General features: G+C 44.7%; 1 protein-coding gene across 1 annotated transcript in view; it reads right to left on the bottom strand.

The window, feature by feature from the left end:
- cenpe (centromere protein E) overlaps positions 1 to 23,707 on the bottom strand; it is a 28,193-nt gene extending 4,486 nt beyond the window's left edge. The window contains exons 1-50 of the mRNA XM_082504743.1: positions 23,563 to 23,707; positions 22,132 to 22,241; positions 21,948 to 22,037; positions 21,752 to 21,870; positions 21,545 to 21,664; positions 21,281 to 21,362; positions 21,119 to 21,186; positions 20,973 to 21,047; positions 20,839 to 20,890; positions 20,614 to 20,701; positions 19,455 to 19,584; positions 19,133 to 19,252; positions 18,903 to 19,055; positions 18,677 to 18,830; positions 18,481 to 18,580; positions 16,650 to 17,013; positions 16,517 to 16,573; positions 16,142 to 16,309; positions 15,960 to 16,034; positions 15,803 to 15,874; positions 15,312 to 15,443; positions 14,990 to 15,167; positions 14,756 to 14,910; positions 14,175 to 14,321; positions 13,808 to 13,987; positions 13,124 to 13,240; positions 12,862 to 13,032; positions 12,625 to 12,771; positions 12,148 to 12,369; positions 11,871 to 11,945; positions 11,665 to 11,778; positions 11,467 to 11,583; positions 11,230 to 11,370; positions 10,858 to 11,079; positions 8,221 to 8,382; positions 7,837 to 8,070; positions 6,687 to 6,920; positions 5,433 to 5,549; positions 5,171 to 5,341; positions 4,936 to 5,082; positions 4,445 to 4,678; positions 3,307 to 3,528; positions 3,139 to 3,225; positions 2,695 to 2,775; positions 1,995 to 2,114; positions 1,719 to 1,901; positions 1,423 to 1,632; positions 935 to 1,147; positions 543 to 746; positions 92 to 268 (exon numbers count right to left, since the gene is read on the bottom strand). Coding sequence (XP_082360869.1) covers positions 92 to 268; positions 543 to 746; positions 935 to 1,147; positions 1,423 to 1,632; positions 1,719 to 1,901; positions 1,995 to 2,114; positions 2,695 to 2,775; positions 3,139 to 3,225; positions 3,307 to 3,528; positions 4,445 to 4,678; positions 4,936 to 5,082; positions 5,171 to 5,341; positions 5,433 to 5,549; positions 6,687 to 6,920; positions 7,837 to 8,070; positions 8,221 to 8,382; positions 10,858 to 11,079; positions 11,230 to 11,370; positions 11,467 to 11,583; positions 11,665 to 11,778; positions 11,871 to 11,945; positions 12,148 to 12,369; positions 12,625 to 12,771; positions 12,862 to 13,032; positions 13,124 to 13,240; positions 13,808 to 13,987; positions 14,175 to 14,321; positions 14,756 to 14,910; positions 14,990 to 15,167; positions 15,312 to 15,443; positions 15,803 to 15,874; positions 15,960 to 16,034; positions 16,142 to 16,309; positions 16,517 to 16,573; positions 16,650 to 17,013; positions 18,481 to 18,580; positions 18,677 to 18,830; positions 18,903 to 19,055; positions 19,133 to 19,252; positions 19,455 to 19,584; positions 20,614 to 20,701; positions 20,839 to 20,890; positions 20,973 to 21,047; positions 21,119 to 21,186; positions 21,281 to 21,362; positions 21,545 to 21,664; positions 21,752 to 21,870; positions 21,948 to 22,037; positions 22,132 to 22,241; positions 23,563 to 23,618 — 7,167 coding nt within the window. The 5' untranslated portion in view covers positions 23,619 to 23,707. The remainder of the gene's footprint in view (positions 1 to 91; positions 269 to 542; positions 747 to 934; positions 1,148 to 1,422; positions 1,633 to 1,718; positions 1,902 to 1,994; positions 2,115 to 2,694; positions 2,776 to 3,138; positions 3,226 to 3,306; positions 3,529 to 4,444; positions 4,679 to 4,935; positions 5,083 to 5,170; positions 5,342 to 5,432; positions 5,550 to 6,686; positions 6,921 to 7,836; positions 8,071 to 8,220; positions 8,383 to 10,857; positions 11,080 to 11,229; positions 11,371 to 11,466; positions 11,584 to 11,664; positions 11,779 to 11,870; positions 11,946 to 12,147; positions 12,370 to 12,624; positions 12,772 to 12,861; positions 13,033 to 13,123; positions 13,241 to 13,807; positions 13,988 to 14,174; positions 14,322 to 14,755; positions 14,911 to 14,989; positions 15,168 to 15,311; positions 15,444 to 15,802; positions 15,875 to 15,959; positions 16,035 to 16,141; positions 16,310 to 16,516; positions 16,574 to 16,649; positions 17,014 to 18,480; positions 18,581 to 18,676; positions 18,831 to 18,902; positions 19,056 to 19,132; positions 19,253 to 19,454; positions 19,585 to 20,613; positions 20,702 to 20,838; positions 20,891 to 20,972; positions 21,048 to 21,118; positions 21,187 to 21,280; positions 21,363 to 21,544; positions 21,665 to 21,751; positions 21,871 to 21,947; positions 22,038 to 22,131; positions 22,242 to 23,562) is intronic.
- Positions 23,708 to 23,839: the final 132 nt, after the last annotated feature.

Raw genomic sequence — 23,839 nt, 5'->3', positions numbered from 1 at the left:
ACCAAGGAGGACAAAGATCATCGTACCAGCTACTCATTCGTCAGATAACCAAACTGAAGTGCAGCTGCGCTGTTATATGAAACCAACAAACCTCAGATTCTCGAATTTTGCTCTTCAGAGCTTGTATAGCGTTCTCTTTCTCTTCAACTAGTGCACGGTTGTCCTGCAGCTCAGTCTGCAGGAGTTGTGTTGCCTCTTTGTGGTTGGAAACTTTGGCATCAGCTTTGATGCGTGCCTCCTCCAGCTGCTCAGTTTGAGTATGCAGAGCCTGAAAGTGAAACACATTCTTCATTATTATCTGTGGCTCTCAACTTCACCAAAACAAACAGTGCATTGGTCGGGGACTAGTTTGGGTGGTGAATGAATCCACCATTGGATGCTCCGATTTCTAGTAGCAAGCTGGTGTCTGTAAGCGTGTGTGTGTGTGAGAGAGACTGTGTGTTTTCATGGTAATGAAGGAACACATCACCCAGTACTAACTGATGTTTCAACTGCTTTGAACAAGAGAAGGAAAGAAATAAGAAACCGTGTGGCAAACACACTTTCACTTTTTCCTCTGCGTGTTTCAGCTGAGAAGCTAGCTGCTGGGTTTCCTTCAGCAGAGCTGCGACTGTCAGAAGCACTCCCTCCTCCAGCGCCTGCAGCAAAGTGGAACTTTTGCTTTTCACCTCCCTAAGGTGAGACTCTGCCTCAGCCTCCAGCTGTTTTAGCTCTTCAAACGGACCCTTCTGCTCATCAGTGATACTCTATGGGAGGTAGGTGGAAAAAAAGAGCAATGCGGTAAATATCATTTAAAAGATTTCTTCTAATCCAAACTAACCAATCCCCCCAAGCAGTCTGTGATGTGCATCTAGATTAAGAGCCAATCATTTGATTCATTCTGTGAGCTGGAATTATCCATTCAGAGAAATCTTTGTCAAACACGTCAACTGACCTGCAGAAGACATTTCTTGCTTTGTATCCCCGCCGTTCTGCGGTCAGACTCCAGCTCCAGGATGCTGTCCAGCCCACTGAAGCTAATTGGCTGGTTGGTGATCAGGACCTGCAGCTGCTTATTGAACTTGAATCGTTCTTGAATCTCATCCTTCAGCTCATGGAGGTAGGAGGTCATGTGGTCCCAGAGCTTGTCCAAAATGCTGCTCATTTTCTACAAAAATCAGCAAAGTCACCATAAAGTACCAGTGATGGAGAAGTGGATGCACATGAACAGGAGGGAGTAAAATCAAATCTATCTCCAGCTTCAACAAGTAACAACCTTTGTTGCAAGACTGACAATACAGCTTGTTATACACCACGTGACTAATAATGATAAAGTAGACACCAGAAAAGTACAGTCTTCTTCTCAACTTCTCAGAAGCTGGTTTCTTTGAATGGGACAGAGAGAGCGTCCAAGTGTTTCAGGGGGCAGGGCAGAAGGCTCACCTCCATGTAAAGTTGCCTCCTGTCCAGCAGCTCAGGCAGTCTCTGCTGCCACAGTGCGTCAAAGCCCTTGACTTGAACAGAGTGGCTGGGCGCCTGCGCTCTGCATAGAAGCACATCCTGCAGCCGTCTCTCCTCGAAGACGGCCAAGTCGTTTTTCACCAGCTCCTCAAAAATGTTCCTGTAGCCAAGTGCCTTCACACGCAGCAGCTCCTGTGGGAAAAGGACCAGAGATGACTTCATTCAAAGACCAGCATATTTAGGAAATTTTGTAGTACAGTCAAACTACAGCCAGTTACTTGAATTTTTCTGAGATTTTCATCAGTTGACTGTCCCAGCTGAAAGACCGCATCATAGGCATCCTTGGTGGCCTTGGGAAGAGGATGCTTCAGGGAACGCCGCTCCCTCAGGCCCTTGTCCTGAGTTATATTGTCATAACTACAACAAGTGTTTATGAATTGCTGGAACCTTTTGAAGGACTCCTATAATGACAAGAACCAGGTAGCATCAGAGTTATGATCACACTGCATGCTAGAAAGACATTTGAGCTGCAGAGCAGTCAGTGAAGCCGTTACCTCAAGCTGTGTGTCTTGCAGTTGTGACGACAGCAGCTCCTTAGCTCCGCTGGTGCTCGGCTCTGACCTGCTGAGCTGCTCTCTGAGAGCAGAGATGGTTGCGTTCGCTTCGCTGAGCAACTGGAAATGAAAATAAAATCACAGTCAGCATTTAGCCATCCTCAACTTTATGCCAGCGATTTATTCTTGCGTGTAATTGACATTCCAGCTTTTCATCTGCGTAGAAACTCTCTATTAAAGAATGTCACTTCTGACAAGCTAGCTAAAATATGAGATTCCCTCCAGTCCACCTAAATATAGTGCCTTTCTACTTTACCTGAGCTCTGATGAATGCATTCACACACGTTCACACCAGTCAATCCAAGTCGGGAATAATGGAAAAGGGGCATTATTACTGCAGCCCACTAGGGGCCTCAGTTCACAATTTGGGAACCACTGTTTTACAGCAATACTGAACAGAGCACCATGTTTGTGTCCCTGCCATACAAGACAGGAAGTATCAGCACTCTCCAACTCAGTCCTCAGCTTTTAATCATAAATGGACTGGTGCTTACATCACACGTCTCAGTAATCCGCACACTATGTTCAGTGTCTTGCCCAAGGATAATTCAGCATGCAGATTAGAGGAGCTGTGGACTGCATTATCATAATCCAAAATTATGGTTCTAAAAAGAGGAAACAAATGAGAGCAAAGACTCACCTGCTGCACTGCATCTGCTTCACTTTCAGCCTGAGCGCGTCTTTCTGTGTGCATTTGAACTTGCTCTTTAAGCTGCAGTATCTGACAAAAACAGAGCAGGTCGAGGTGTGAGCATGCAACACAGCTAACAACAGTGCTAACTGGGATGGAACCCATTTAGACCAATGGAAAAGGTTTTGAAAGTGGGGCTCATCCATGTTTAGAAAAATTGTCAAAAACCACCAGCTGGAGGATCAAAAACCGAGAGCACTCAGTAAATCGACATGCACTTCTTCGGTGTAGGCAAGGCTGCAGAGGTTAGGATACACTTATGCAGGGAATGCCGACGTGCATTTGTAACATTAAATGTGTGTCAGTGGTAGGTGGTCGGGCTAGCTTCCCCACAGCTTTCATACTAATGTAAGCATCCACAGTCGAAACAAGCAGAAAATGACTGGGACCTACGTCTTGTTGCAGCTTGGCTTCTTGCTCTCCTCTCTCAGGCTGCTGCTGCATGTTCAGCTGACTCAGCTTGTCCTGGATGGCTGAGATCTGCAGATGAATGAGAAAATGTGATCAAGTTTCCAGGCTGCTCTTCCTGTTCTCGGTCACTTTAGAATAGCACTAATTTACCATCTGCATCCTGTCCTCCAGCTCTGCCCGGAGCTGCTGCTTCTCCTGCCTCAGACCCTTCAGGATCTCCTGCAGCTCGTCTCTCTCCTCGCTGACAGACGTCACTCTGCACAGCAGCTGCTCCATCTCCTCGGTGGAGGTCTGAGTGCTGAGCTCCTTCTCAGACAGCAGCCGTGCTCCTTCTGCTTCAGCCATTTTCAATGCATCGGTCAGAGTCCTTATCTGTAAAAGACACGATTGGCTTTTTCACTTAAATGAAATGTCATTGATATTTAAAGAAGCAAGATAAGACATGAACCTGCTGATTTAAAGAACACAGGCAGATCAATGACCCTGTCTTTCTGCACAAACAGCTCTCTTGCACTGAGGACACCCTAAAACTAAATGTCATTAACATGAGAAAATCCAAAAAGACTACAAAAAGTCCATGAGACAGAAACGCAGCGAACGTTGCAGTACAACACCTCCCAGTGAAAACTAGGATCTACGGACGCTAGAAGACCGACTGAGAACCTCCTGAGGTCAGAAAGTATTGTATTGCTGTTAGCAGCGTGGAATAAGACAGGGACACGTTCGTCACCAGTATTATTCCTTACGGTCACATGGATGGTTGGAAGGACAGAAAGACATCAATCCAGTGGACAAGGTGAATACCAGCGAGTCTTACAGTAATAAACAAATACATGAAGTACAGTAGAAAGCTACTATTGGACTGCTACACCTGTATCAGTCCTGGGAGAATCACTACACTTATTATGTAGATGGATCAGTGAAACTAACAGTACGGAGTCTGAAAATCTGATGAAGCTAAAAAACACCAAAGATGTTGTTTTTCTATGAAGGAGCACATTTTCCTCATCACTGTGCATGTGTTGAATTTACTTCTTCATCACAGTTGATGTGGACAGTAATATGTGTCTATATAACACACATCACTGTGTAGAAAAGAGGCTTCATATTGTACCATAAAGACAGCCGCTATCAACATGCAATTGGCAAAGGACAGAAGGAAAAACTCCCTTTTAACAGGAAGAAACCTCCAGCAGAAGCAGGCTGAGCAAGGGGCGACCATCTGCTGCCACTTGTTTGGTGGTAAGGAAGAGAAGGAGAGAAGAAAAGCTGGAGCTGTCAATCAGACCTCAGACTGCAGCGTCTCCACCCTGTCCTCCAGCTCTGCTCGGAGCTGCTGCTTCTCCTGCGTCAGACCCTCCAGGATCTCCTGCAGCTCGTCTCTCTCCTCGCTGACAGACGTCACTCTGCACAGCAGCTGCTCCATCTCCTCTGTGGAGGTCTGAGTGCTGAGCTCCTTCTCAGACAGCAGACTGTCTCTCTCTGCTCTCACACTCTCCAGCTCCTCAGTCAAAGCCTTTACCTGTCAGTGAAAACATAAATCTAAACAACCCCAACAAGCTCCACTTGCATTTTGAAGCACACAAAAGAGTTTCATCTGTGCATTCTGTAGTGCTGCAATGTGTCTCTTCCCATGTGCTTAATACTTTATTACTTAAAAGAGGCAGCAGTCACTGAAAAATTGACTTTTATAATTGGGTGTGGTTAGAGATGACATTAGATTGGCACGTCTTCCTGACCATGTATGCTACACAGAGAAAAGCACCCCGAAAGTCTTACATGTGTTTGCAGTTCCACCAGCTTATCATTGTGCTCACTGGGAAGCCCATCCAGCTTCAATATTTGTTCTTCTAGCTCTTTGATCTGCTTCTTTTGCTCGCCGTTTTGCTCCAGGGCCGTCCTCAGTTCCTCCTGATTCACAATCATCTGTAAAGAGAGAAAAAAAAAAGTTTGCTTTGACACAAACCTGATAGAAGAACAGTAGCACGAAGGAAGAGTAGAAACAGCAACTTACCATTTCCACATTTTCCTGCAGGTCCGTCCTGAGCTGGTCTCTCTCAGCAGTGAGAGAAGCCAAGGTAGCGCTCAGCTTCTCCACATCCTCCGATTCCCTCTGAAAGGTCGTCATCAGGAGAGCCTCTTTCTCATCTCGCACACACTGCAGCTCCTGTGATAGCCTCAGCATCTGTCACATTTCCAGCTGTCACAACTCTGACTCGAGGACTCATTTAGAGTCCACACACTGAGCAACAAGCCTGAAATAACATATCACTTACCTTCTCCCCTAAATCAGACTCTTTCTGCTCATGAGCTTTCACGAGATCTGAATTCTTTTCTTTTTGTGTTTGAAGCTCATCCTGAACAGACGGTAGAACAACCTGCATCTCAGCAACCTGGAAAACAAGCAAACATCATGTAACAACTTATTCGTGTATCGCTTTTCACACATAAAAGTCACAAAGTTCAAGTACGACACAGTTCATATCCGAACAGATAAACATGTCAGCAGAAGGCCTCATAAAACGGAAAATTGTTTTTTTCATGCTCATTAAGGTGAGGTTAGAGACAGCAGTCTAAGCAGAGGAGCCAGACCTCCCCCTACAACTTCAGTAGCTGTTGAACGGATAAAGTTGTGGTGTACCAGTGGTTAGAAATACTATTATTACTTTAGTACTACTTTAACACAAAGTCAGGGCTGACCAGGGACCATTGCTGCGAGTCACACTGCGCAGCATAAAGGCCCTTTGACAACAGACGTGGCAGCTAAGGATCCAAAATTTGTTGCACTGACCGCTGCACTCTGTCGTTTTTTGCACCAGTTCTAAGTGTACTAGATGCGCCTGCTCCTTGTCGTTTCAAAGCATGGATCTCTCCGACTTTATATCCTCTACAAGAGTTTGTGTTGTATTATCTTTAAATGTTCAATAAAAACATGTATCGCACATTCACAACGAAGAAAGCTTTGTAACTATCCCGACCAGTGAAGAGTGTGTCATTTCCACAATACAGCTTTCCCTCTGAAGTCCACAGAGCTGTTGAAAAGGCTCTGGAGGTCCCTGTGTAAGCACGTAAACCTGTGACATAAAAATTAACTGAACTCTGACATACACAGAATGTTTTCATTCATGGTGATGAAGGAAAACGCTGGCACGTGAAAGGGCATTTACCCTTCCAGGACCTGAGGTAAAGCAGTAAAGCACCCCACTAACAGCCAAACTCATCTGTTCTCTGATTGGATTGTTAAGTTTGTGATTTACATGACATTGCCCAATCAGCTGAAAGGAGGAAAAATTGGGTCAAAATTTGTACTCGTAAGTTGAAACTCACACACAGCCAAGGAAGTTGAGTGCAGAGTTTTACACATATAGTTTTTTTGCTTTGTATTTGTAACCAGACCTTAACAAAAATAAATAAATAAATTTTGTTAAAATTCCATTTAACAGGAAGAAAGCAGAAGCAGGCTGAGGGAGGGGCGACCAAGGGGTGAGGGGAAAAGAAGAGAAGAAAAGCTGGAGATGTCAATCACAGACCTCAGACTGCAGTGTCTCCATCCTGTCCTCCAGCTCTGCCCGGAGCTGCTGCTTCTCCTGCCTCAGACCCTCCAGGATCTCCTGCAGCTCGTCTCTCTCCTCGCTGACAGACGTCACTCTGCACAGCAGCTTCTCCATCTCCTCTGTGAAGGTCTGAGTGCTGAGCTCCTTCTCAGACAGCAGCCGTGCTCCTTCTGCTTCAGCCATTTTCAATGCATCGGTCAGAGTCCTTATCTGTAAAAGACACGATTGGCTTTTTCACTTAAATGAAATGTCATTGATATTTAAAGAAGCAAGATAAGACATGAACCTGCTGATTTAAAGAACACAGGCAGATCAATGACCCTGTCTTTCTGCACAAACAGCTCTCTTGCACTGAGGACACCCTAAAACTAAATGTCATTAACATGAGAAAATCCAAAAAGACTACAAAAAGTCCATGAGACAGAAACGCAGCGAACGTTGCAGTACAACACCTCCCAGTGAAAACTAGGATCTACGGACGCTAGAAGACCGACTGAGAACCTCCTGAGGTCAGAAAGTATTGTATTGCTATTAGCAGCGTGGAATAAGACAGGGACACGTTCGTCACCAGTATTATTCCTTACGGTCACATGGATGGTTGGAAGGACAGAAAGACATCAATCCAGTGGACAAGGTGAATACCAGCGAGTCTTACAGTAATAATCAAATACATGAAGTACAGTAGAAAGCTACTATTGGACTGCTACACCTGTATCAGTCCTGGGAGAATCACTACACTTATTATGTAGATGGATCAGTGAAACTAACAGTACGGAGTCTGAAAATCTGATGAAGCTAAAAAACACCAAAGATGTTGTTTTTCTCTGAAGGAGCACATTTTCCTCATCACTGTGCATGTGTTGAATTTACTTCTTCATCACAGTTGATGTGGACAGTAATATGTGTCTATATAACACACATCACTGTGTAGAAAAGAGGCTTCATATTGTACCATAAAGACAGCCGCTATCAACATGCAATTGGCAAAGGACAGAAGGAAAAACTCCCTTTTAACAGGAAGAAACCTCCAGCAGAAGCAGGCTGAGCAAGGGGCGACCATCTGCTGCCACTTGTTTGGTGGTAAGGAAGAGAAGGAGAGAAGAAAAGCTGGAGCTGTCAATCAGACCTCAGACTGCAGCGTCTCCACCCTGTCCTCCAGCTCTGCTCGGAGCTGCTGCTTCTCCTGCCTCAGACCCTCCAGGATCTCCTGCAGCTCGTCTCTCTCCTCGCTGACAGACGTCACTCTGCACAGCAGCTTCTCCATCTCCTCGGTGGAGGTCTGAGTGCTGAGCTCCTTCTCAGACAGCAGACTGTCTCTCTCTACTCTCACACTCTCCAGCTCCTCAGTCAGTCTCTGAATCTGTGCAGAAACACAAAGGTCAGTCCAAACTGTGACTTTAAACGGTGAAAGACATGAAAATGGTGGCTGAATGTAACAAAGGGATGCACACAGCAAAACTGCTGACTGTACACATGTTAGAATAAAGCAAGTATAGAAACTTAGTCCTGCCTGGTCTGTGAGCTCTTGTAACTGGAGGGTACTGCCTGCATCTTTGCCACTGTTCGGCCTGCTCTCCAGGTCTGCCTTTTCACTCTTCAGCAGGTTGATCTCATCTTGTAGGATTCTGATGTTCTCCTGAGAAACCCTCAGCTCCTCCTGGTTCTCAGTCATCTGAAAAGTTTTACCCACCATGACTATACAAGTCGACTCTGATAGTTTCAGCAATGCTACGGTTATTCCATACACAGAGAGAAGTATTTTTCTCTCACTGATGAATTCAAAAACTTCTGTAAAACATTGGCTAGAAATGCACGCGAGGACTCAACGCACGGAACAGGCCGTGTGTGACACTTGTAGGGAGGTGCAGGTTACAAATAAAGGGTTTTATTAATGGGTTTGTGGTTATGCCGTAGCTATGGTATAATTTCTTTCTTTGTACAAGATTCCTAGAATTTTTGCCACAAATAACTGATGTTTTAAGAAAAACCACATTAAAATTTCTTCTGTTAAGTTTTTTTTATATAATAGTTAATATGCCTTATTGATCACGATATTGCAGAGATTAAAACACTGGTTTGAATTGTTGAATGGACTGATTCTTATATAGCGCTTCTCTACTCTCACGGAGTACTCAAAGCGCTCAAGACAATATGCCTCATTCACCCAATCACACCCATTCTCACAAGCACTTTATCTACACTTAGTGCTTTTCTAACGACATTCATACTCCGATGGATGCATCGGAGAGCAAGTTGGGGTTAGTATCTTGCCCAAGGATACTTGACATGCAGACTGGAGGAGCCAGGGATCGAACCACCGACAGTAGGTGACCTGCTCTACATCCTGAGCTACAGCCACCCTGCGGTGTGTGCAAAGAGCAGGGACTTATCAACGCGAGCTTATGACCTGCGCTTACTGGGAATTCCTCGTTCATGGGAAATAATTGCAATCCTCAATCCGTATCACGAGTGGGGTTCAACGGGTTACCCACGCCTCTCGGCGAAGGGTAGACACATGCTGATCCACTCAGTGTGGCGCGCGTGCAGCCCCGGACATCTAAGGGCATCACAGACCAGTGATGCAGTTGGCTCTACTGCTCTGGTTTAGGATGGATCTCTTTAAATCTGATATCCCGTCACGATGTTAGAAATTCAAACTCGATAAAGATATCAGAGAACTCACTAAATTAAGGTTGGGCGATATGTAAAAATTTTCCAATTGACAATCGTCAGTCCGATAACCGTTGATAGGTGATATACTTGTGCAGGTGCAGACTTTTTGATAGGCGGAGCAACGTAACAATGTACAGGCTCATATATAACTGACTGACAACTGCTTAATAGGTTACTAGCTTAGTTTTACTGATCTCTAAAATTCCTCCTGAAGTGTTGACAAACGTCAACTACTTCATTAGTTAGTGAGGGGAGGAGCTCTGTGTCTGTGTGAACTTGTGTGTCAGCTAAAGGAGGCAAAGGCAACACAGTTGATTTCAATACTGCTGCAAATAGTGAATGACCACCACCACATCGTGGTAGAGGGGTATTCTAGTGATGCCAGGAGCAATCTCGTTGTGAGCATTGACGCTTGCAGCTTGGCATTTCTCTCCATGCCAGATATTCTTGGGCAAGACACCAACAAGAAGTTGCTATATGAATACATGTGGATATTAGATAGACAGCACTTAAGCATAGAAAGAAAAAAGTGCTTGTATGAATGAGGCAAGTTGTATGAAACGCTTCGAGTGCTCAGAGTAGAACAGCGCTACATAAGGACCAGTCCATTTAACATTTGCTGATGACATACCAAGTATGAATCTACTGAAACAAACAATATATCCAGTGAGATGCTGTAAGTCAAATGCAAACACAAAAGTAGTGCACGTTGATTTGACATAAAAGCAAATTGTTTTTATATAGCGCTTTTCTGTTTTATAGTGTAAGGTAAATACTCTACAATAATACAAAGAAAACAGAGAACCCCAACAATCACATGACCCCCTATGAGTGAGCGCTTTGGTGACAGCTCTGCTGGAGGTTTCTTCTATTTTAACATGAAGTAACCTCCAGCAGACCCAGGCCAGTAAAAACAATCTTCCATCCATCCATTCGCTTCCGCTTATCCTTTTCAGGGTCGCGGGGGGCGCTGGAGCCTATCCCAGCTGTCATAGGGCGAAAGGCGGGGTACACCCTGGACAGGTCGCCAGTCTGTCGCAGGGCTAACACACAGGGACAGACAACCATTCACACTCACATTCACACCTAGTGACAATTTGGATTAATCAATTAACCTATCCCCACAAGCTGCATGTCTTTGGACGGTGGGAGGAAGCCGGAGTACCCGGAGAGAACCCACGCAAACACGGGGAGAACATGCAAACTCCACACAGAAAGACCCCGGCCTGATGGTGGAATTGAACTCAGGACCTTCTTGCTGTGCACGGTGGCACGGTGGTTAGCACTGTTGCCGCACAGCAAGAAGGTCCTGAGTAAAAACAATCTTTAAATTTAAAATTGATTTAAAATCCAACAATTAGGATCATGATGGTGATGGCATACAGGGCAAATATCATACTGTGTGCACTCATCAGAAAACCCAACCGGGCTAAAAAAATAAATACTGAAATTCTGATTTTGGTTAAGCTTTTACCATCTCCACCCTGTCCTCCAGCTCTGCCCGGAGCTGCTGCTTCTCCTGCCTCAGACCCTCCAGGATCTCCTGCAGCTCGTCTCTCTCCTCGCTGACAGACGTCACTCTGCACAGCAGCTGCTCCATCTCCTCTGTGGAGGTCTGAGTGCTGAGCTCCTTCTCAGACAGCAGACTGTCTCTCTCTGCTCTCACACTCTCCAGCTCCTCAGTCAGTCTCTGAATCTGTGCAGAAACACAAAGGTCAGTCCAAACTGTGACTTTAAACAGTGAAAGACATGAAAATGGTGGCTGAAAGTAACAAAGGGATGCACACAGTAAAACTGCTGACTGTACACATGTTAGAATAAAGCAAGTATAGAAACTTAGTCCTGCCTGGTCTGTGAGCTCTTGTAACTGGAGGGTACTGCCTGCATCTTTGCCACTGCTCGGTCTGCTCTCTGTCTGTTCCTTCTGAAGCAACAGGGCATCTCTCTCTGCTCGGGCGCTGTCAAGCTCCTCAGAGAGGTTCGTTAACTGTTAAAGGGAAGGTACCCAAATTATTGTTGTAGACAAAAGAGCAAATTTAAAAACTTCATTCATTAATGATGAATGTTATTCAATGTAAGTCACCTGATGTGTAAAGTCCACTTCCTTTTGCTCATAGAGTTGCACACGATCACACAGCTTTTGTTTCTGCTCCTTTAGCTCCTCTTGAAGACACTGAAGTAGACAGTTGGTCTCCTCGACCTGAAAGTAAGAAAACATGGACAATTACCTCCAAGGCACAGCAGGTATCCAGCTTAGTGAAACATGTTGCAGGGAACAAACCTGTAGTTTCAGCTGAGCCTGCGTTTCTTGACCAACTCTTTCGAGATCGCAGTTTTTATTTTGTTCTTTGAGCTGCTCTTGAAGGGAATGCATGAGACTTTGAGCCTCAGCAGCCTAAAAATAAAAGGGGAAAATAAGGTATTTGTTCAACAAATGAAAGACAAAATGTTTGACACTCCCAGTGTGACCAAAAACAAAACCCTCACCGTGACTGTACTACGCTGCAGATCACCCTCCAACTGGCTCTTCTCCTCTGTGACAGCCTGCAGAGCACCCTGCAGCTGCTCAATCGGGGAAAGGAAAGAGCAAGGTTTTTGTTTATTTCTTGCCCCCGAACAGGCAGGTTTGCATGCTGTTTGCTAAGTGACATTTTTCTTATTGTCAAAAAAATCTCAAGATAATGTTTCAGTCTACTGCTAAGCAAACACATGCCTGTGTTTAAAAAGGGGGTGGAATCAATAAATAAATGGACTGATTACAAACCATCTCCACCCTGTCCTCCAGCTCTGCTCGGAGCTGCTGCTTCTCCTGCGTCAGACCCTCCAGGATCTCCTGCAGCTCGTCTCTCTCCTCGCTGACAGACGTCACTCTGCACAGCAGCTTCTCCATCTCCTCTGTGGAGGTCTGAGTGCTGAGCTCCTTCTCAGACAGCAGACTGTCTCTCTCTACTCTCACACTCTCCAGCTCCTCAGTCAAAGCCTTTACCTGTCAGTGAAAACAAATCTAAACAACCCCAACGAGCTCCACTTGCATTTTGAAGCACACAAAAGAGTTTCATCTGTGCATTCTGTAGTGCTGCAATGTGTCTCTTCCCATGTGCTTAATACTTTATTACTTAAAAGAGGCAGCAGTCACTGAAAAATTGACTTTTATAATTGGGTGTGGTTAGAGATGACATTAGATCGGCACGTCTTCCTGACCATGTATGCTACACAGAGAAAAGCACCCCGAAAGTCTTACATGTGTTTGCAGTTCCACCAGCTTATCATTGTGCTCACTGGGAAGCCCATCCAGCTTCAATATTTGTTCTTCTAGCTCTTTGATCTGCTTCTTTTGCTCGCCGTTTTGCCCCAGGGCCGTCCTCAGTTCCTCCTGATTCACAATCATCTGTAAAGAGAGAAAAAAAAAAAAGTTTGCTTTGACACAAACCTGATAGAAGAACAGTAGCACGAAGGAAGAGTAGAAACAGCAACTTACCATTTCCACATTTTCCTGCAGGTCCGTCCTGAGCTGGTCTCTCTCAGCAGTGAGAGAAGCCAAGGTAGCGCTCAGCTTCTCCACATCCTCCGATTCCCTCTGAAAGGTCGTCATCAGGAGAGCCTCTTTCTCATCTCGCACACACTGCAGCTCCTGTGATAGCCTCAGCATCTGTCACATTTCCAGCTGTCACAACTCTGACTCGAGGACTCATTTAGAGTCCACACACTGAGCAACAAGCCTGAAATAACATATCACTTACCTTCTCCCCTAAATAAGACTCTTTCTGCTCATGAGCTTTCACGAGATCTGAATTCTTTTCTTTTTGTGTTTGAAGCTCATCCTGAACAGACGGTAGAACAACCTGCATCTCAGCAACCTGGAAAACAAGCAAACATCACGTAACAACTTATTCGTGTATCGCTTTTCACACATAAAAGTCACAAAGTTCAAGTACAACACAGTTCATATCCGAACAGATAAACATGTCAGCAGAAGGCCTCATAAAACGGAAAATTGTTTTTTTCATGCTCATTAAGGTGAGGTTAGAGACAGCAGTCTAAGCAGAGGAGCCAGACCTCCCCCTACAACTTATGCAGGGTAGCACAGGTCAGATCAGGCCAGTCGAGAGATGGAACCTTTGCAGCGTGTCCTGGGTACACGCTGGGTTTCCTCTCAGTAGGACCCAGACCAGCTGAGGTGACATCCTTGTCACATGCCTGAAGTGCCTCAGCTGGTTTCTGTTGATGCGGAGAAGCAGCAGCTCTACTGAACTCCACCCCAGTGACTGAACTTCTCAACCCATCTCTAAGACCCCTGACAACATGGCCCCTGAGTTTACCGCGACCCACAAACGCCTCCACCGCAGTAAAGGGGCAATTCACAGATACTCCAGTGTTATCTGGTTGTCCTACATTTCTTACAGAAACACTGACCACTCTCTCACCTTGTCCACGTGTTCTTGCAGCTTCAACCTGAGCTCGTCTCTCTCTGCGGTCACAGATGTTACAGCAGAGAGCAGCTTCTCCGTCTCCTCTGCAAACCTCTGATCAGCAGTGCTCTGCTCGGACAGGAGCTCGGCTTTCTCAGCTCGCACACACCGAAGTTCTTCATTTAACTGGCTGATCTAAATAAATACATACAATTCTGTTTTTGTCATAGCTATACGAATCACAGTCTTCAAGACACTCACATGTGCAGTTGAATGATATCAGCTAAACTGTATTATCGAATGATTTTAACTCTTTTTCTGTTGATGGGCTAATGGTTGCACATGTGCTCAGCTGTAATAAGAGCAGCTATCAGTGTCATACTTGTTCTTGAAGCTCTCTGCTAATCTCCTCCTCAGTGCTTCTGGAAGCTTCGCTGTCAGCAAGCTTCTCCTCCAAATCCTTGATCAGCTGCTGCACGTCGCTCAGTTTTCCTTCCAGAGCTCCTCGCTTCTGCTCACTTCCTTCAAGCTGAAGGAAAACATGACAACAGTTGTTTGGAAAGCCGTACGTATAAATGTTTTGTCTCTTCAGACATAACTGCACACACTCTGGAGAACTATTAAACTTGATATCCTTTTAAGCCCGATCCAGAGATTTTTATCCTGGATGACTAAGCCGACACTTCCCTCAGCCTCACTGAAAGGCTTTCCCTTTGACTCATTATTATATCATATATATTATAGCATGCCTGTACTTCCCAATGTTTCCACCAAGTACACCAAACAAGTACCTGTCCTCACATTTGTCTCAGCAGCTGCAGCAAATGAAGAGCCTAGTAGCTGCTTCACTTTCTATTTGAATAACCTCTGGTGCTAGTTATGACCCTCTGCAAACGTGCTCATGCTCCCCTCCCCCCCAACTGGATGATGTCAGATTGGCTTTAGAGGATATTTGGGCCTCACCTGCTTTACCAAGGCGTCCACTTTATCTGGGAGAGTCTGACATACAGCCAGCTCATCTAGCTGAGCTCTCAAGGCCGTCTCCACTTGACGAGATGCCATCAACTCTTTATTTAGATTGGCAACAGTTCTCTCAAGCTCTATGCTGTCAATCAGATCTGGAGAAGGAGCAAATGTTACGAGGGGCAGGTTCATATGATGGGCTACAGTCTATAAATGCAACACGTGGAAACCTACTTTTAGGCACATTGCCATCTAGCAGAGTGGTGAGCTTTGTGTTCTCATCAAATGCGACATTCAGCTCCTTCTGGAGATCGCTCTGCATCTTTCTGTAACGCGACTTCTCCGTCTCCAGCTGAAAACGCAGACTCTTCACCTCCGCCTCCCTTTTCTCGTGGCTGGCAGTCAGAGTCACCTGGACGAGATCGTCAAGAAGCAGGAGATGCATTAATCGCTTACAGCTGCCATTGTTGGCTCACACTTCCTGGAATATTTTTAAAATGAGGATAGATGTGCTGCAAAAAATAATTTTTTGTCATTTTAGTGTTTGATTACGTACATTCGTCTCCTCCAAAGAAATGCTGCGACTGCGTAGGACAGCCCACTCCTTCCTTGTGTCTCTGCTCAGCAGCTCTGCATCATCCAGAGAGCGGCGAAGCTTCAGCACCTCCTGCACCAAGTCCTTACTGCCCTGAAACAAGAAAACATGAAACAGTTAGCTTGTGCCGTCGTTAGATTGCTGCTGCTTTCAGCACCCTGTCAGCGCTCAGATGGGACATGTTAGCCTGCTAAGACTGTAAGCAAGTGTAAGCAAGCACACTTTGCGTGAGAACAGCCTGGTTTATTCCAGGTTAATGACATAAACTGATATTAAGCACAAACACACACACACACATCGGTAAGACTGCAGTGTTGGCCCATCTACTGCTCCAGACAGACGGATGCTCGGAGCATGAGGTGCTACTGGTTTCTAACATGTGACAGATGCACACTCCACAGTGTCACATCTACATGATGTTCCACGTCACGTGACTGAAATACTGGCCGTACCAGGTTCTCCATCTCATGTGCAAATTCTGTTTCCTTCTTCTTCAGCTGTTCAGTCAGAGTCTTGATTTCATTCTTTCAAAAGAAGAAACAAAAGCTTAAAGACAAATCAAATCAAAATGTTTCGGATCAATAAACTCTACACGTCCACTCATCTTACCTGGAGCTGCATACGCTGGAGTTCAGAGGACTCAACAGCTTTCTTCAAGCTTACAATTTCATTTTCTAACTCTTTCTGCAAGTTTCCAGAAGCAAAGTGAACATAGTGAGCTGAAAACATATTTGATAAACAGCTCTGTGAAACTTTGTTGTCAGTGGATCTGAGAAAGTTCTCCTCGTTACCTCGTTCTCCTTCCTGCACCCCTCTTCTAGAGATTTGAACTCGTCCATCTCCCTCTTCTCCTCTAGCTCCTGTAATACAGCAGCCTTCTCTGTCTCCAGACGCTCCATTTGCTCTATAAACATGCCCAGCTCTTGTTTCAGGTAGTCTCGCTCTGCAGCCACCAAGTCCTGTAACAGTATCATCCAGTTTAACACCGCTGTAGTTTCCACGTCAGACGACTGCACTGAGGGCTTTCAACACTCCAGTGTTAAGAAAGCTGAGAGTGAGTTTAGAGCAGTGTGCAGCATGGGCTTTGTTTGAAAATCCGTCTGCCCCTTTACAGAAAGCATAGGATATTTGCTGTAACTGCTCTAACCTCTTCACCTTACACTTACCTTCTCTGACGCCAAAGTTTCACAAAGCTGGATGGTCTCAGCAAACTCTTTTCTCATCTGAAAAACAGAAGATTAAGACAAGTGATGATAATGTGACGCTTGGCAGACAGAGCCCGAGTCAAACACAGCATACCTGTTCATTTGTCTCAGTGTCCACGTCACTGTGTTCTCCCAGTTGTTTCTCCAAGTCCATCACTCTCAGCTCCAACGTGTCAGCTTTCTGTGTGGCCTCCAGCCTCTGCTGAGCTTCAGTGTGCAGCAGCGCTTCCAGCGCTGCTCTCCTCTGTTCTCCAGTCTGCACTTTTTCCAGTGCTTCCTGTCTATGTTGCACCTCCGTTTCCAGCTCCAGCTGCAGCTCTGCCACTCTGCCCTTTAACACATCTAAATTTGACAGGGCCGTCTCTTTGTCCTGACTCTCCTGTTCCAGCTGCATCTCCAGACTGGACACTTTGCCTGAAAGTTCTTGCAGACGATCAGGAGACATGAAGTCTCTGGGACTGTAAAAAAAAAAAGCAACCGGGACATGTTTATGTTACACGCCAGCACACAGTGATGGCGCATGATGCGACGACTCCAGCGGCACTTGAAGTATTAGGGAACAGCTTTATTAAGTGACCGGCGCATTCCGGCTTGTGGCCTTAATCAGGGTCCAGGTGGACCTCCCCCTTTTAATGTTCCTGTACTTACTTTATATTAGCTTATTTGCATTTTGTGTGTAATTTTGAGTATGTGTTACTTTAAGACGTAGAAAGGAGAATGATGTGAAGGAGTCTTCACATCATCAGATCTTTCTCTTCTCCGTGCACCTTAGAAGTAGGTGAAGAAAAATGTGTTGCCATCTATTTGATGAACAACACAAATGTTTGGGGCTGGGGTGACACAGATCTGTCAGACCTCTCAAAGTCATGCAGTTGGTAGACTGGACTTTACAGTGTCCTTCTTCATGGACCACATGAGCTCAAACACATTCCAGTGAAGACCACAGACATCATAAACCTCTGACACTAGGAAATGGATACGCCAATTTTTTCAACAGTCTAACTCAGACCCAGAGTCCTGCTAAACTCTCAGGAGGTAGAGCAGGTCATCTACTGCCTGGAAAGGTTGGTGGTTCAATCCCTGGCTCCCCGATGCATCCATCAGAGTATGAATGTGTGGGAATGTTAGCACTTAAAATGCATTGGGTGAACGTGGCATGTTGTATAAACCGGAGAGTTAAAAGTGCTAAATAAGAATCAGTCCACTTACACCACTCTGCACCTCACCCTCTCTACAGTGATTCTGAGAAGTAAATTTGCTGCAGCTTAAGAAAACACCAGAAAAAAAAAAAAAAAAAAAAGAGTCAAGAGTCATTGCTGCTACCATGGAAACTGTTTACTGACTTGTCAAAGCCCTTTAACAATTCAGAAGATTGCCCATTAAGCAACCAACAGACTAACAGTTCAAAAAAAGTCAGGTGAAAGAAGCAACGAACACTCACACAACAAAGTTCAGCTGGTGAGCACAAAAAACCTTTTTCCTTTTAAAGGACACAATAGGAATACCAGCACCCACTCATAAGCAACACATTTGACTCAACAACAACATTCCTTTACTACTTTTTCATTTGGCAACAGTCAGTAGCACAGGGGAATACATGGACCCCACAGAGGTTTCACAGATAGTCTGACTCCTCCAGGTTGGCACATCAATACATGTCACTGCCTGAACAGCTGCTGTGTCTCCCAGCACAATCTCAAGAAGACAGGCCGTAGAAGGCCCCTAACCCATCACGATACAATGCAGCAGTACAGACCAAGGGAGCATTTTTCCTCATTTCAAGTGGGTAAAGTGAATTCTGGACGACTGAGGGTAACCCACAGGCACGTTCGATAATAAATACAAATAAATGATTGGTGTCTGATATGGCTTTTAAGTTTGAGAATACGAGGCTTCATTGGTGACAGAACTGCTCAGACACGTACCTGTCTCCCAAGCTACGAACAGTCACAGAGCTTCGACTCATTTCCATTTCATCTGACGGCTCATCTGGAATTCCCCAGTTGGAGTCAAAGTCCTCATCGTCTGTTAAAATAGAGCAAGAATATGAAAAAAATAAAAATAACACCCCAGCAAAATTCCATCGTGGCATGAATATTCATCCTTTGTGCTCCTCGTTACCTTCACCCAGCTCCATCAGGCAGGAGAAATCTGACTGAGTTCTCTTCTGAGTGAAAGATTCTGCAAAGCTGAGATCAGAGAAACTCCCCACACAGCCAGATGGATGGCCAAGTTTTACCATCTTTCCTCCCCAGGTAACCCTGCGGCTTGGAATCTTGATAAAGAACACATGTTGTGATTAAAGCGAACATACAGAGAACTGCAGCTCATGGTTCAGCACAGTTACCTTCTGGACTGGGACCAGATTTGAGCTTGTCACAAGGAGATTGGCCAGATTTCTCTTCAGGCCCTCTTTTTCTCTCTGCAGCTGATCCTTCTCTTGGAGCAGCTGGGAGAGAACCTCCTTCTCTGTCACAGTGGTCTGCGTGACTGAAGAAACCTGCATGAGATGTGCATGGGTCAGTGTGTGCAGATCAGTGCTGCTGGAGGAAGAAGAGGAAAAGTGGAGACACTTGCCTCGAGAAGTCGTCGCTTGAGTTCTGCAATTTCATTGCGATACCTTTTGAGCAGAGCCCCATCATCTGACACCTCTGTTACGTGAGGGTCGTTCTTCATTTTCTTTGCTGTGCTTGCAAACTATTGCAAAGAAGTCACAGCAGGTGGGTTAAAGTGTTTAGCAGTTTATGTTCTCAGTGGTTCACACGTCAAAGCTTCAGCTAACTTTTATTTCACACAAACTTTATCATCTGTGTAAGACAATAAAGTTTGTACTACACAATTTCTCGTCTGAAAGCATTTTTCAAATGGATTACATAACAGTCAGTCATGTTCTCCCTACCTGTAGAGTGCTGAGGGTCTCATCCAGAGTGACCGGGGTGATGGTGCAGATAATGACAGTTTTAGCATTCCCACCCAACGAGTTCTGCAGGATGCGGGTCAGTTTACTGTCTCTGTAGTTGGTGAAACCCCTGAAGAGAAAATATTTAGGGAATATCTGCACTTTCCATTTAGTGTTCAACACAAATACACACTTAATTTTTGTTGTGGCTGAAATCGTGCTCTCTAAAGGCTTCTTTGGCCCTTTGAAAAAAATTGGACTGGGAGCACATCCTTTGGTTAGATGAGACAAAACTACAGCTCATTGCTCACAGAGACGCCGCTTATATTTGAAAATGATTTCAGTACTTTGACCATGGCCAGATGAGCTGGTCAGAGTACTTCATTAGTTTTTCTAGGTTTTACAAAGAAAGATCTCAAAAGGAAATATTCAGTGAGAAGCAGTTTTCCGACTGGTTGCCACTGGTTTAAAAACTCAAAGTAAAAATGGACAATAGAAGATTGGAAAAACATTGCCTGATTTCTGCTGCAATACCGAATGCCATATTCAATTCAGTTTTATTTGTATAGGACCAAATCAACAACTGCTACAAGGCTCTTTATATTGCAAGTCAGAGACCCTACAATAAAAAAGAGAAAAAGGCAGCAATCAGACAACCCTCTAAGAGCAAGCACTTTGGCGACAGTGGGATGGAAAAACTCCCTTTTAACAGCAAGAAACCTCCATCAGAACCAGGCTCAGGGAGGGGAGGCCATCTGCTAGTGGGGGTGGGGGGGGGGGTGGGGGGGGGGCTGGGAGTACACAGTATGAAAACATGACACTTGGGCACCATCTAAACACCACCACCAAGCAGGATCTCAAACCATTAAAATACTCTGGAAATGCTACAAACTCATCTCACGCATAACCATCCTGAGATAAGGTAACAAACTTGCATTAAATCGGCTCAACCAAAGAACCATCCAACACGGGACAACTTCAGTCACATTTTCAATATGAATGAAATAAGATAACTCTGTTATTGGAAAAAATAGGAAATAATTTGCAGTTGACAACATTGTACTGTGAGGGAAGGACAGTACTGTTACAATATCATATTTGCAGGGTGTGTGGCGTTTCCCACATCGAGTACCAAACGTCAGCTCAATTATTTACTTACTTCTGGTTTTCGTCGGTCAGTTTCTTTATCACTTGGCCGAGCGTGAACAAGCTGCGGTTTATATTACAGCCTTCTTTGAAACGTGTACCTAGGACACAGAACATAAAGCAGAAAACTGGATCGCTCAAAAATGTGTAGACTGCAGCATACACTTGCAAGGTTACCCCAAAATGATATCCAACCATATTCAACAAACAAAAAATGCTGGATTTAAATCCACATTACCTTCAGCTCCAGTTTGACTTGCTCTCTCAGATCCGGCCAGATCCACTAAATTCTGCAAGATGAAGCAAAACCGTTAGCTACCAAACAAAGGAAAGAAGACAAACCAGGCCAACAATGAAAGAGAGGTAGCCTACCAAATGAGACACAATGATGGCTCCATCACTACTTTCACCTGATGCTGGGTCGCTCCTTTCCCGGCTCTCCAGGATCTAAGAAAAAGTCCATTGTGAGAAATGCATTTCCATAGACTCCCACATGACTGTAGCTATATGCTTCTTACCATCCGGAAAATAGTGTGCGATCGGCTGCTCCGCTGGTTCATTTTTGTCTTGCCATAATGTCGGTTCTCTGGAGAGGGACGGTACAGAAAATGTATTGCTTGTTATGGCCTGTACTAAGAAGAAAAAAAAAAAAAACTCTTGGAATTCATCGCATGTCTTACTTTCTCCTTTCCGAATCCATGCTAGGACTTGTGCAGGAGATGTAACCAACTCTTCAGTCAAATCAGCCACATAGATGTTTTTCTGCAAACAGTAATCATTAACATACAAAGCTCATGTAAAACAGCACACTACACTTCATAGCATTACAGCACTCCTAGAGTCTGAGACACGTCACTGCTAGCGATTTGGAATTAACACAGAAATGCTGAGAACCAAACCTCTAAGTAGCGTTCTGAATCTAGTCATCTAAATGATCAACCTACATTGATTTGTTCTCTGACTTCTAGAGGTTTTCTTTTCCAGCTGTCGACAAGCAGGTCCGTCACAGTCTCGTTGTAGATCTCCATGTAGGACACTCTGAGAAGGAACTCCTTCTTGGGAAACTTGGGTTGAAAGAGAAGTGACCCTTTAGGATGAAAAGAGACTGATACCAACCGCAACAAATTTCGAACATGTGTCACCATTCTTACATTCTTAATGCTTTGAAAGACATCCTCCACAGCTTGAGGTATCACTCCGGGGGTGCGACTGGTCCCCATCATGGTGAAGGTCTTTCCAGAAGAAGTTTGCCCGTAAGCAAATATGGTTCCTGTACAGCAAACACAGAAAGTAAGAGAAGAAACCATGCCGCCCAACGAGGGATCAAACATCGTTTCCTGCACATACCATTGTATCCCTCGACAGTGGAAACAACCAGAGGCTTTGCAATGCCATTGTACAGCTGACTGGTCGTTTCATCAGCGGCAAACACTCGGTCTGTTAACAGAGAAAGGTTAGTGTTCGCATTCCCATTACTGTGAAACAAAACCAAAATAAATCGCTGATTTTTTCTGTATGTTTGAATACAGACCAAAGCTGAAGCTCTTGGTGGAATTTCCATCATCAATCTGGTGAATTGATTTCTCGTCAGCTTTCCAGAAAATCTGGACAGGCTCCGCATTCTCGGATGCACTCTCTTCCCTGAACAAAGACACACATTCCACACACATAAGCACAAACAGTGAGATGCTTTCTTAACAACAGGTTACTATTGCTCTGCACTGACAAACCTGTTGTTGCTTTCAATCAGCAAGGCAAGCATTATCTTAAAGAAAATCAGGATCGCTTCATGTTGTAGTGGTCAACACATTTGTCTTACATCGACAGTTTGCGTCTGGGAGTAAACAAACCCAGCCTCAGGGGTCACAAGCTGATCTACTGCTAGTGTCAGTCTGGAGCCCAGGTAAGTGACAGGGCTGAGGCAAGAGGTGCATTGAGGGTTGTGCAGAACCCATTGCCAAGAGTATTTGCTGTCTTTTGTCTAAACTGTGCATCTGTCACATAACCAATGTTAGTCAAGTGTGATTTAACCACCTGTTGTCTACTTTTAAATCAGCAAAGGGAACAGGCTGGGAGCAAACAGGCATTTTTACAATGACGGAGAACTCTCACTTCACTGCGGATGATATGAAAACCACCCTGATCCTTCTGAGCATCCCAAAGTTGGCACTCCTTGAATCAGCTCACAGCCAGCCGTTCCAGTGTTGTGGCAAAAAGCGATTGTGGGAATTAAACTATTTTAAAACACTTGTTGACCTATAATCTGTCAAAAATACATCAAACGTATTTTGAGTCAGACAAGATCAATCAATATTTGGCAAGTGTCTTTTACATATCTTTTATTTACCCGGGTAAAACATGTCACTGACATTAAAAATACGTTTTTCAAGAGAGATTTAATCTGGCCAAGAGGGCAGCAGAAATTGTAAGAAATATTACATCACATTTCTATAAGCATATTTTAGTGAGCAAAAAAAGACTTGATTATAATGTGGGTACAACGAAGCCCAGTCATAGAGATGAAAAACAGCTCGTTTCTTTACTTTATATATAATCCATTCAGAAATCCTGTTCACTACAGTCTATTTTCTGATATGATGTAAAGATATTACACAAAACAACACACAGCAACATCGGAAATCACTTTTTAGCCCCGGTAACGCAGTCTGCTAGCTGCCTCGCACTCGTTTTCAGCTCAGAAACCTTTTTCCTTTTTTCGTGCTTGATAGTGGTAATAGTATGACATGTCTGTTCTGGTCGGGACACCGTGGAAACAAAGAACACTTTTTTTTCCTGGTTCTGTGAAACTTCATTAAAGAGACGCGACGTTTACTTGCCTTAACTGCTAACACTTTAGCGCCAGAGCCGACTCTGAGGTTGAAATAACTGACGAGCTCAAAATGCTACCGGGGCAGTGTCAACAGTTAACGGGAATTTTTAACGCGGCGGCGTCCAGGCTCACCTCGCAATAAGCGGACGGACTCGAACGCAGACTTTTACCGCTGACTCCTCTGTCATCTTCGCTCCTTCGGTCTATCTCCAAAAACAACACAAAATGCGAGCAGGAAGACCAACGCGCTTTTCTCAGTTTGAATTTTTGCTCCTGACGTTTGATTGGCCAACATCTCCGCGTGGACTGGACCATTTGTGTTTGTGAAACGAGGACGATAAATGATCGGCTTAGGTTTTGGTTAATGCTGTGCTTCTACAAATCCATCTTAACTGAGAGTTTGAGGTGA

This window comes from Aulonocara stuartgranti (genome assembly GCF_965226115.1).
Source record: "Aulonocara stuartgranti genome assembly, chromosome: 15".
Taxonomy (NCBI): domain Eukaryota; kingdom Metazoa; phylum Chordata; class Actinopteri; order Cichliformes; family Cichlidae; genus Aulonocara; species Aulonocara stuartgranti.
This window is presented reverse-complemented; position numbering and strand designations above follow the sequence as displayed.